The following is a 12,436-nucleotide window of genomic DNA, read 5'->3' on the forward strand; positions in this document are numbered from 1 at the left end:
GATATTTTAATATATTAGGTACATTTCTGTTATAATGAGTACATGTCAGTAGAAATGTAAAGTAAAACGCGACAAGACCGGCTCTATACTATAGGCTCTTGAAATCACAGTACATTTTAGGCCACAACATTTGACAGCTAATTTAGAAAAATAATTAACATTAATCTCGCACAATAATTGTAACAGAGTAAATGTATATGAAAGACTTCAGAATTGATTGTGACAGATCACCGTTATAAAAGTATAACAAAACATTTTAAGATAGTCGGAATGTTAACTGGTTAGACATGAATAAGTTACCGATTCACTAAATCTTAACCTAAAGAAAATGTATAAGTTTTTAATAATAAGTACAAGGCAATCCATAATACTGATTTATAATCGATTTTCGTAATTTTCTGGCACTTCATGGTTCTAATTTTAATAACATTTAAAGAAAACACTTTTTACAATACATTTGATTTTACAAACGAACACTAACCGTTTAGAATTACATAGGTAAAAAAGAGTAGAAGAAAATATGTATTATTTCACAACACACTATTTTGTATAGTAATTTACTACAATAACAGGTTTCAACAATATACGAGTAGGTACTAAACTGGACGGGGCGGAAATTTGGAATATCTTATAAGTTATGTTTGTATCTTTTAACAGTATTTCACGATACTGAAAACCCATTTAACAGTAACAATATACTTAATACTCTATACTAGCAAGTAAATAGAAAAGTGTAAAAATCGAAGGAATGTCATAAATACCGTTCTGTTTCAAAGGAAATACAAATACATAAGTAATGGAATGATCACTGGGGCTGCAGTGGCTAAGTACTTGCATGTCTTATTTTAGTGCACACAAATATAAACTAAAACAAGTTGCGTTACAACAACTTTGGTATGTCATGTTCGATATTTTTCGTCTGTTTGTCATAGTGATAACTTAGTAAATACATCTGTATAAATAGCTGCCGATATGTTTAACGTTTGACCAGTATTCTATCGATCCGAGCGCGGTGGACCAGGCGACATCGATTGATCTGAAATTAAAATAAGTTATTAATTCATATTGTAGTGATAGAATAAGACGTGGATCAAATATCAGCTTGCTGAAGACATGGGCGAATCTAAACCTTAAAAAGGTTATGGCACTTCTATGTGACGTGGTTTAAAATGAGCCTGTTGAGCAAATGTCAGGCAAGTATCCGCGTAGTCTCGGCACGGCGGGAGCAGGGGTACAGTCACTCACTGGTCGGTATGTGCGCGGGCGGCATGAGCGGCACGAGCAGCGCGGGCGGGCCGGCGCGGCGCAGGAAGGGGTGCTGCAGCAGGCGCGCGGCGGACTGGCGCGCGGCGGGCTCGCGCACCAGGGCGCACTCCACGAAGCTCAGCAGGTCGGCGGGGCAGCGCGCCGCGCCACGCGGCCGCGGCGGCGGCATGTCGCGGATGCGTCGCATCGCCTGAGGGAGTCACCATTGTGTTAAAGTACGCTTAGATCTGGCGCGCGAATGAACACGAGCAGAGGGTTTGCCAGATCTGAACGCACTTTACAACATTTAAATCGAAACCGCCTTGAGCAAAAATCTGCAAAAAAAATTCTCACGATGACTATCCAAAATCAAGAATGGGGATTTGTCATCTATGCTAAGACATAAGACAAAGGAACCATTGCTGATCCATAGTACTCATTTACTGACCATTAATGGGCATTAATCGAAACTTAACCTTAATCGACCTATGCTGCTTTTTTTATACAACATACTCTTTGAATTAAATATTGAAACAAAATCAGCAAAATTATGTTTCACTTGTCAATTACCTGTAAAGGTGGCTCATTGAAGAAGGGCGGTTCCCCGTCCACCATTTCGACAAGCATTATGCCAAGCGACCAGACATCCACTTCGGGACCGTACGGCAATCTTGATATCACTTCAGGCGACATCCAATATGGCGTCCCCACTAGAGATTTTCTTTTAGGCAGTTCCTGAAATAGAATTTGTATATAAGCACCAGAAATTTTACTTTTTGTTCGTATTCCAAAAATATCCTATCAAAACAAATAGGTCTTTCTTACCTCTGAGACTTGGGCACAAAAGCCGAAATCTGATAATTTCACGCGACCGTCGGCGGTCATAAGAATGGAGTCTGACTTTATGTCTCGGTGAATAACTCCTTGACTGTGTAAGAATGCCAAAGCCTGAAATATTAAAAACAATTATAATATTACATTACACGCATAATATTAAAACAGCCATTTATTTCGATCATTAGTATTGTAATCAGAACATATTGTTATTCCAATCGTTTCTTACCTTCAAGCACTGTTTGCAGACGGTAGCGATTTGTTCAGGGTCCATTCTTGCTCTCGTCACAATGTCAGTAAGAGCTCCTCCAGCCATATACTCCATGACCACCCATAGCTCATCACCGACTAGGTACGAAGCATGCATTTCCACGATGTTCGGGTGAGGATAGTCACGCATTATAACCTGGGCAAAATAGTTTACAATTGTGGGCACATCCATGTGATATGGTTAAAAAGGACCATGAGTCAAATTGGGCTCATTGTCCAACAGAGTTATAGCATATGCCGTTGTGAAGGTTTTTGTTTGTACTAAAATTGTTACTATGGGCACTACCTTCAATTCCATGGCAAAAAAAAGATATGCACCTAAATAGGTTTACATATTACGTAGGTATACATTCTGGTTAACAGAAACGAAATGGGTCGAGATGCCATCGCTCAGTATTACTGCTCGTGTCTAACAGGTAGATGCTCAGTAGGAAGTTGTGCTCATATCATTTCAATAATATGGTATCTAGGGTTAGGCAGGCACTCACAATTTAATTCACCGGCAGGATATTTAGACGACATTATTATTGATATTGATTGAAATGTTAACAAAAATAATTTTAACTGTTAGCAGCTCTTTTATTTTTTATGTATACATTAAACCTGGAATTAAAACTAGTTAAAGGTGTTCAAAAACAAAACCTACACTGCCATAACAGCACTACTTTTTGCAGAATATTAGTTTATTTATGGTCGGAGAAAAATATTTATAGCAAAATAACCCCATGGATTCTTCGCAAAAATGAGTTTAAATCTTTATATTTAGTGCTTTACAAGTATATTGAAAGTGGTCTCATCTCTGTTGGTGGGTGAGCCCAGGCTTCATACATTTTTGCCCATGGTCCTTTACATACGAACACAGAAGGGAGAACGAATATAGGCGGAGCATATAGCGAGTATACATAAGGGAGGGAGGGAGTATAATTATAGTGGAGTAAATAAGAAGTATATGGGAGAATACAGGAAGAGAATACAAGGGAGTACCTTAAACAGAGTTGTAAGTAATTTAGTAAATAAGAGGATTACATGGGAGTAGTGGCTATTTATAAGGGGGTTTAAATATAAGAGAATACATAAAGACGTAAATAAAGAAGTTTATATAAGGAGTACATAAATTCGAAATAATTCTGGCATCACAAGTAGATTAGGGTTGTGGGCATGCCCACAGTGCCCACTACAGTAAGATCAGCCACTGGTAAGAAATACTTACAACTTCATTGAACAGCAGTTCTCGCCTCTGCTGTTTCCTAAGATTCATCATCTTGACGGCGACGCGGCGACGAGTACGCGTGTCTGTGGCTGCGCATACAACGCCGGTACTTCCCTCGCCGATTTTACTGAAGCCGCTCAGTGTAGCCCGGGGGTCTCCCTCGCTTACCACCAAACGGAGGGCCGCGCGAAACTGTCAAACGAAAACAATATTTTATGATAGTCAAACAAATTTTTACAGCTGTATATATTTTGTGCGCTGGAGACGGCAAGTATTTGATGAAGATACTTCATAAGCAAAACATTAAACATCCATAGAAAAAGTTGTAAGAAAGAGCTGTCTTATTTATAGTATTATTATTCTACACATAAACTAAGCTTTGGTCGTCATTCAAACGTTCCCCACGTTTGAATGGGCTGATATACACGTCATATAATAGAAAACAAATCCTAGATCGCGCGCTATAGTTTAGTTACAAAAACCAGGCTATGTCAAGGATGAGAAAATCTATTCTATGCGTAGAACTGTATAGTAGACATAAAGTTAGCTCGGGAACAAAGAGGGTGGCGTAATAAAGGAAACCTGTATTTAGCCGTCAATGAATGTGAGCTAAATAGATAGGGTGTCGGATATCACGCGCGATTCTGCGCGAACTCTACAGCGAGTTATCTCTTGGCCTCTTTTATATTGACACTGAAAGAGGCCAACCGCCATTGATAGAAGTTTTCAATGTTCTAAAATGGGTCACTTTAGATTATTTTTATGTACTCAAATGTTGAGTTCAGTTAAGCAAACATTATTATTATGTCCATGTAGTAGCTTGCGATATGAGACAATTAGCCATATAAGGCATATATTACGTAATTAAACAAGTTACCTGTTCATGCGTCAATCGCAGTTCATGTTTGGAGGCAGCGAGGGGCAGGTGCGGCGCGGCGCCCGGCCCACCTTGCACACGTGACACGCCATAAGCGTCACCTGGACAAGAAATACAACAATTATAAATATATACTGAAATAAAAACTATACGCTAAATGTCTCGCTAAGCGTGAATTCCGAAAATGGCGGAACTGAGTTGATGAAGTTTTGTACAGAGCTATGCTACCATAATATGGCACACTACCTGATTCCCTGAGGGGAGTGATTGCCATATTCTGATAAAATATATCTTATGATCCTCCCAAATATTGTAGTCCTCAATCCATAAAATAATTTTCATTTTTTTTTCAGTACATCCTGAGATTATCCCCTACAGTGCCCTAAACTTTACCTCTTTATAGTATCACCATAGATCAAACAAAATATTTTCCATAAATATCAGATTCCAATTATACCTCTATACTTGGCTTATTTACAACCTACTAAAGAAAACCTCTTACTACATAAAATGTGCTTGCGCTCATTCAAAAATTCACATGGAATTTTAAAAGGGAATAAGGTGACTCATTGCCTCGTTGGTCTAGTTGTCGCAAGTGTGGCTGCTGAGCACGAGGTCTCGGGTTCGATTCCCGAGTCGGGCCGAAATCGCTTTGTGGGTTTTAGAAGACTCACAAAGCAGCCCGAAGCTTGGAAGTTGGTGATTGATTCACCCGTGCATCGGAGAGCACGTAAATGTCGGTCCTGCGCCTGATCTCTTTCCGGTCGTGTCGGATTGCCGTCCCATCGGGCTATGAGAGTGAAGGAATAGGGAGTGCACCTGTGTCTGCGCAAATGCTTGTGCACTATAATATGTCCTGCGCAGTTGGCTAATCTCCTTACATGAGAACAGCCGCCGTAGCCGATAATCGGCTAGGAGGACATCATCATCATCATTTCTACCTTAAATTAGGTATACACATCTTATATGCAAGTGTTGCACTATGAATTTAATAAGTCAATCATTCATTTATGACATCTGAGGTGACTGTGTAACGTTGCAAATAACAAATAACAATAAGTCATTTAACTTGTTAATTCAAACAAGTTAAATGACTTATTGTGTACCAACGCAGTTTAGTTTGTTGTTATGCTGAACTTAAAGGTGCCTAGTAACTGTGTCTTGATTGTATGTAATTCAGAAGTTGATGAAAAATATATTAAGAAGCCAAGTAGTATATAATATGTAAAAATATTCACACTGCAAAGTGTAATATGAAAAGTATGCACTTAGTATCTTAGCAGTGATGCCTAAGCCATCAGTTTGGCAGTTTCGAGGGTTGTGATTTGTATTCCACAGAATTCTAGATTTTAATTTGCTCATGTCCAGAGTGGACGTGAGCATATTTAGCTTACTGGACATGAGCAACTCACATTAGTGATATTTAAAATAAAATTTAAGTTAGATATCATACCCATATTGATATTGTTTCCGTTGAGTCCATGAGGTCCATGGGTCATCGGTTGTGGTGGATGATTGTGTTGATAAGGCACATTTGCATTCTGTATGTTCTGATATGTCATAGGAGCATGGTGATTATCATTAATTTCTGGTACTTGTCTGATCGTAGCTTCATGGGCATGCTGGCTCCACTCTACAGGAGACTCAGCAATAGGTTTGTTCAATGTATAATTGCTGTGTTCTCTTCTCAAACTCATGTACTGCTGTGGGGCGGGAGGGACAGGTGGTGACTCTTCAGGGACTGAAGGAGGGACATTAGGCTGACTCCTTAGGTCTCTCCTTATTCTTGGTGGGCTGGTACTCCTTAAAGAGTTTGACCTGGCAACATTTGATGTCTTTGGCAGTACAACACCATTCTGCACCGGCTGTTGTGGAATGTTTGCAGGCAAGGGACGTGCTATTGATGATACTGAGGTAGTTCTATGTTCACCTCTGACTATAGTTTTAAGATCTAGAATTTCGGTGGGTGTAATTTCAGATGGGTCTACCAGAGGTAGTGGTCTGCCTGTTGCTTTTAATATCTGAAAAAAATCCAAAGTTTAATCACAATGAAATGAAATAAACAACAGTACAATATTAAGCTGATTATATCTTTTACCTTCTACTACTTATAGCCACATTTGTAACAAACAGAATAGAAACCAACAAGCTAATGTGTGACTCCATTTGAGGGATATTAAAAAGATATTACAGATTACAGCATGCTCACTAACTAGTTATTTAGGGTAAACCGAGGTATAACTGGCCACTTTCAATTATTAGCCACTATTCACTTTGACTGCATAAATTAAGAACTATTCTCATAGAACGCCATCTATTATTTATTTTTAGTATTACCTACTCAACTAGCTTTCATTATAGTGACAGTTTTTTCCTCTATGAACACTAGCGCCAAAAATATCGGTCATTTTGTGACAGCACGCGTACGAGTTCCGACGTGAACGGTAAATCCTTAAATTTTTTTTAAGGTAATGATTGAATTTAAAAGTGAATTTTGTAATACTTCGTGTAGTAAACGTGAGTTGATTGTGTTTGTGGTATTGTATAGATGGTAAACGATCGTTTTTTAAGGTTTTATTCTGTCAGTATCTATAATAAAGCGAGATTAGTGGGGTGGCCAGTTATTGATTTTCATTTTTGTGTATTTTCATTTATTGGCCACTCATGCCAGTTACTGAATTATACGCTAATGTCCGAATTTTACGAAAAAATAAACATATTTAGAATGAGTATAAGGCACACTATCGTGTAAAAAAAATCCAGATAAAAATATACACGTTTATCAGTAACTGGCATGGGTGGCCAATTACTGATAGTTGTATGGCCAGTTACTGACGGATTTTTTTTTGTTGGACAGATTTTCTGAAATGTCTTTAAAAAAACGCCAATACTCTAAAGAGGCAATAGAAAATGCTATCAAATTTATTGAAAACAATGAAGGTATCCAATCCAAATAAAACAATTTCTGTTGTCTCAAATATACCTTTCTCGGAATACCTGAAACAAAATCATAATCCTGCCCTTATCCCAATTTTATTTGGGGTCGGCGCAGCATGTTTTCTCCTTCCATACTCTTCTATCTGCCGTCATCTCACAAGTAACATTCTTTCTACTTTCACACAATCCATTTCTTCCTTTCCTTCTTTCCACTATATCCGTCCACATTCATACTCATCATGTTCCTCACAACATGATTCTCATTCCTCCGCATCACATGCCCATACCATGACAGCCGGTTTCCACGCAGTTTTTCTGATACCGGCGCTACTTTCAAACTTCCTCTTATATACTCATTCCTCACTCTATCCATTTGCGTAACACCACACATATGTACCTCTTAACATTCTCATCTCTGCCGCATGCAATTGTCTTTCATTCGTCGCTTTTGTGGGCCAGCACTCTGATCCATACAAGACAGCAGGTCTGACAATACTCTTTTCCCCTACCTGAAACAAAATACCTGAATACCTGAAACAAAAGTTGCCCGATTTTCCCAAACGACAACGAAAGCGCCAAATTGAGCGAAACATCCAATCAATATGTTGACAAGATAAGAGAAAAACAATTAAAAAAAGCAAGAAGAAGATGCCGCAAAAGAAGAAAGGAAGAGATTACGAGAAGAGAAAAAAAAGTCAAAAAGAGAATGATGTACCAAATAAAAAACTAAAGAATAAAACAAAAAAGACTGCTACTAACAAAATTATAAATAGTCAAGACGAGTCCAAGAAACTGTTGGAAAATAAGAAAAACCGATGTGTTACTTGTTGTGACTATTGTTTGAATCTAATAACAAGAAGGGTGATCCTATGTAGGCTCTGTAACAAACAATTTCATGAGAATACCATTGTCTCACAGGATTCATATTCCTGCGGGCCTAGCATGACCGCCATAGAAACAGCTTTTGTCTACCGGAGAATCGACAAAATGACAGATTGAAGAAAGATTTCTATCGATCCGAGCATGGCGATGTTTGACATCGAGAAGAGAAATGTTTCTTTTCTTCATCGACATGTGTCTATCGCGTCGAGCATGACGACTATATTTTATCTACTTTTGACATTTGGGAGTAGATATAACTTTCTATATGAAATGTCAAATACTCTACATCTCATCGGACCTAGACAAGAGTAGACAAGAATATTATTATAATTTTAAGTTCTCAAATAGCATTTACAAAGTATTTCGGGGTCCTACCGTCGTCATGTGGTCAGTATTTATGCTGAGAAGAATCAGTGTAAAGCTCAAAGAACGAGCTATACGAGTGTTAAGCCTCTCGACATCGAAAACGTAAATGTGCAGAGATGGTGCAGTATTTGTGCCAGGAATCTGTCTCCTATATCTCAGGGTCTGCCTGTTCTTGTCAATGTAAGTACCTACAGTCTATTTTATTTTGTTGTGCTTTCCAATTGTTATCAACCAAAAATATGACAAAGTTTTCGTCCTTATAGATAAGGTTTAAATATAGAAAAATCTATTCACTTCATTTATTATTGTTTCTAAGATTATTTTGTCTATTATGTAGGTATTGCCCTTCATTGCAAGAAAATGATTAAACAGAAGAAAAATATTTAACAAAGTCTAATTGTTGCAGGTTCTTTGCTCGGGTCCTGCTTAGGTCATTAACAACATTACTAACCACTGTTAGCAAATTTTTTAAACAATTTGTTTTTGCAATGAATACAAGGTTAGTATACCTAATATTAGATATGACCTCTATTTCAGATTGTAGATACTGAGTGCAAAATACTGAACATAAATGCCAATTATCGTGACAGAGTTCATAAACAATCAATTTTCAATAGTTCTCTCATTAAGAACGAACTGCGCAGGCTATATGACTCTAGAATTGGACAGTTTTATCTGCTAAGAAAAAAATTACATTTTAAATAAACAACCATTATGATTTTAATATTCACATTCTTTATTAAATAATATAATTTCAATAATTTATAATTTGTAAACTGAAGGCCCAGCTGTCATTTAGCATCCTTTTTTTGTAATCTGAAACAAGAACACAAAATTAAATTATCATTCATTTTCAGGGGATTCTAGTTATGCATTAGGGTCTTGGCTCATGACACCAATAATAATGCTGATAATGTATCAGTATCAGTATGTTATTCTTTTATAATACTGTAAAAACTCTTTACCAAACACAGTTATTTCTTTTTGCAGGGTGCCTATGCTACAAGCTACAACTCTTCCCGAGGAAAGGCAGAGAGAGAGAGACACACTAATGACCTTAGTGGTAGCTTACTACAAGCTGCAACTCACAGAAGAGCAACTATTATGAATATCTTTGTATATCAACAGTTCTTCAAACCATACAGACAGAATTGAGTTGCTGGGGAGTTTGTTCCACCGCTTCTGCTGCTGATTTTCAGCCTATTTTGAATAAATGACTTTATCTGTAGCCTTAATTTTATGTAAATAAACCTTTACCTCTGTGTAAATGATTGTCTCATTTTATTTTTTATCTTAAGGGTTGTTGCTTATATTATATCACACAAGCAACAAATAGGTACTATAATTATTATTGCCATAATTATATTTTGAAAACAAAGCATGAGAGTTTTGCTAGAATGAAGCCAACAAGTCTGGGGAACTATTACTAGTAAATGAATATTATTTAAAGACACTTACTAATAGAATATTTCTCGTGTCAGCATTGTATGCCAAGAACTCGTTCTTTTTCCATATTTTTTCAGCAGCTTTTGAATACTGACCCATTCTTCTTTATCGTGGCCTTCTTTTCTCAATGGATCGCGATATTATCTTCTCTGTTTATTGGATGGGACTTCGTACGCTGTAAATAAACAGTTTTTGTAACGGCGAAAGTAAAAACACTTCGGGCAATAATATAGGGAAGCAAGATAACAGTGAGGAACACATTGAACTGTGCATGGCAAAGTGTTCATCAGACAATGCCACCGATCACCATTTATTGAGATTATTATGTTATTTTCCTTTGTTCTTTTCATCGTATGTATGGATAATTAATTATTGTTCGTTTAGATTAATTACACACAACTATTGGAATAATCAGTACTTTATTTATTTAATCACAAAATCTACTTACTTTTTCCTTGCCGCAGTAGTCACCAATATTAAAAATCAACAACTTAAATTAATATGTAAAATCAACAACAAGAATCGTTTTTTGTAAACAAATTAACAAACAAACATCAACCATTTTAGTTCCACAGATAAGAAATAAGTTCGATGAATACGTTTTGTTGTTGCTTTGAGTTACGTGAGTTTATGTATAGGTTCATGCGTGAAAAATAGTGCATTGACACATTTTTTTGGCTAACTAAACGTAAATTCATCGCAGAACGACCCATCACTAGCTACTTATCCGTTGCTATGGAAAGTCTTTCTCTTGATAGAAACGCGAGTCTACAGCTCGCGCCATGCTCGGGTAGAAGACATGTCGAGTGGGAAAGAAAGAGCTTTGTCGTTTCTTGGTAGAATAGAGATAGAATCGCCATGCTAGGCCCGCTGAGGCTGAATGTGATTCTTTTTTGTGCCATAATTGTTACAAAGAGAGAGATTACTCTACATCTGATGATGATGATGATGATGTAATTAATTAATTTAAACACGTCAATAACTACAAATGATAAGTTCCTCGTTACCATACTATGATTTAAGTGCAAACGAACTGTGGTATACTGATCTCATTAAATTAAGCTAAGTTGTAGTTTTTTTTTTACGAATTAAGAACCACCTTGTTAGAATTTGTTTTATTATGTTTTTTAAGTTTTTAATTTCTAATATAGTTGCTTTATTCTATATATTTTAATTGATTTTAAATATTATTTTTGCATGGCCAGTTATTGGTATTATGGTGGCTAATATCTAATTTTAAATGGCCAGTTACTACTAAAAAATACTACTTTTTCATTCTGTTAAAATATTACTACATAATTCTATGTTGTTTCATTTTTTACTCACTAATAACGATAAATGGATACTTGCTTTAACTAAAGTTGATACAAGAATATTAATTTCTGGACACATTTCTCCATGGCACTTAAATGAACAACTCGCTGTCCTTAAGTGGCCAGTTACTGGTGAGTTTACCCTATAAGAGGAAATCACAAGTACATACCTGGTTATTACCCACTAGTGAGGCCCATTGCAAAGGAAGTCCAACAAACTTTCCCTCACGTTTATCGAAGCCCGTATGTACTCTGTGTTCAAAATTACTTGGCGGCGAAATCAGAGGCTTTTTCTTTTTCTTGGAAAACATAGTGTGCTATGTACACTGCAAACAAAACATCAATTTCAAAGTCAGTCAAATGTTTACCTACTGTTCTAATTGCCAAAATTAACACAATATCTTTATCATTGTAGCGATTCTAATGAAAAAGAAAGCTAACCGATTACCAATACTTTCTTTTACGATAACACAAATCGACAGTCAATTCGACATGGTTACTTCGATACGCTTTAAGTTTTGAAACAAAAACTACTCACAGTTACTTTCAAGGTGTGTACTCCGAGCTTTAAGTAGTTAAGAACACACACGGAATACTAAATCAAGAGCGTATTCCGACATTCCTCAGCAGGCATCCATGCTCACAGGTACATATCACAACAAATTAAATTAACGTAATGGTATTATACACCCCACTTTCTAGCCAAAGATTATATGAATGCACTCTTATCACTGATCACTATAGTATAAAAGTTGAATGAATTAAATAACGATATGATTACTTATTTCAACAAAATTGCTTATAACAAGCGATAAACGACAGCAACCAACAACGGCAACAACGAATGAAAAAAAAACAATTAAACCACAGACTACTTAGACACGGAGGGAACACACCAAAGAGTAAATATGACTCATTGAAGAAGATAAGTCACACCATAAAAAGGGGAATGACTCATGTATCACCAAAATTTTCAATTTGTTGTAAGATGGTTACAAATTGCTTCAATATTCATTATGCTAATTTCTCATTGAGACAGTCAATGTACTGTCTCAG

At 36.7% G+C, this 12,436-nt stretch overlaps 1 protein-coding gene and 1 long non-coding RNA gene across 2 annotated transcripts; one reads left to right on the forward strand and one right to left on the reverse strand.

The window, feature by feature from the left end:
* Positions 1-213: 213 nt before the first annotated feature.
* LOC124636160 (serine/threonine-protein kinase PAK mbt) lies at positions 214-12,365 on the reverse strand. The gene is made up of 10 exons (XM_047172096.1): positions 11,919-12,365; positions 11,551-11,706; positions 5,890-6,457; positions 4,437-4,537; positions 3,560-3,751; positions 2,309-2,485; positions 2,071-2,193; positions 1,816-1,980; positions 1,246-1,456; positions 214-1,036 (listed from the first exon to the last, which is right to left on the reverse strand). The coding sequence occupies exons 2-10, from the start codon at positions 11,689-11,691 to the stop codon at positions 996-998; spliced, it is 1,719 nt and encodes a 572-aa protein (XP_047028052.1). The 5' UTR covers positions 11,692-11,706; positions 11,919-12,365; the 3' UTR covers positions 214-995.
* Positions 8,493-9,663, forward strand: LOC124636162. The gene is made up of 3 exons (XR_006985103.1): positions 8,493-8,801; positions 9,028-9,120; positions 9,612-9,663. It is a non-coding gene; the product is annotated as an uncharacterized LOC124636162 (long non-coding RNA).
* Positions 12,366-12,436: the final 71 nt, after the last annotated feature.

The sequence above is a fragment of the Helicoverpa zea genome, chromosome 14, assembly GCF_022581195.2.
Source record: "Helicoverpa zea isolate HzStark_Cry1AcR chromosome 14, ilHelZeax1.1, whole genome shotgun sequence".
In the NCBI taxonomy this organism is placed as follows: Eukaryota; Metazoa; Arthropoda; class Insecta; order Lepidoptera; family Noctuidae; genus Helicoverpa; species Helicoverpa zea.

Excerpts from the sequence above, each read along its gene's own strand:
- LOC124636160 (XM_047172096.1), bottom strand. The coding sequence starts at position 11,691 with ATGTTTTCCAAGAAAAAGAAAAAGCCTCTGATTTCGCCGCCAAGTAAT. Across the intron at positions 2,486-3,559 it reads AACTGCTGTTCAATGAAGTT|GTTATAATGCGTGACTATCC; the intron begins GTAAGTATTTCT and ends TATTTTGCCCAG. Across the intron at positions 1,037-1,245 it reads GCCCGCGCACATACCGACCA|ATCAATCGATGTCGCCTGGT; the intron begins GTGAGTGACTGT and ends TTTTAATTTCAG.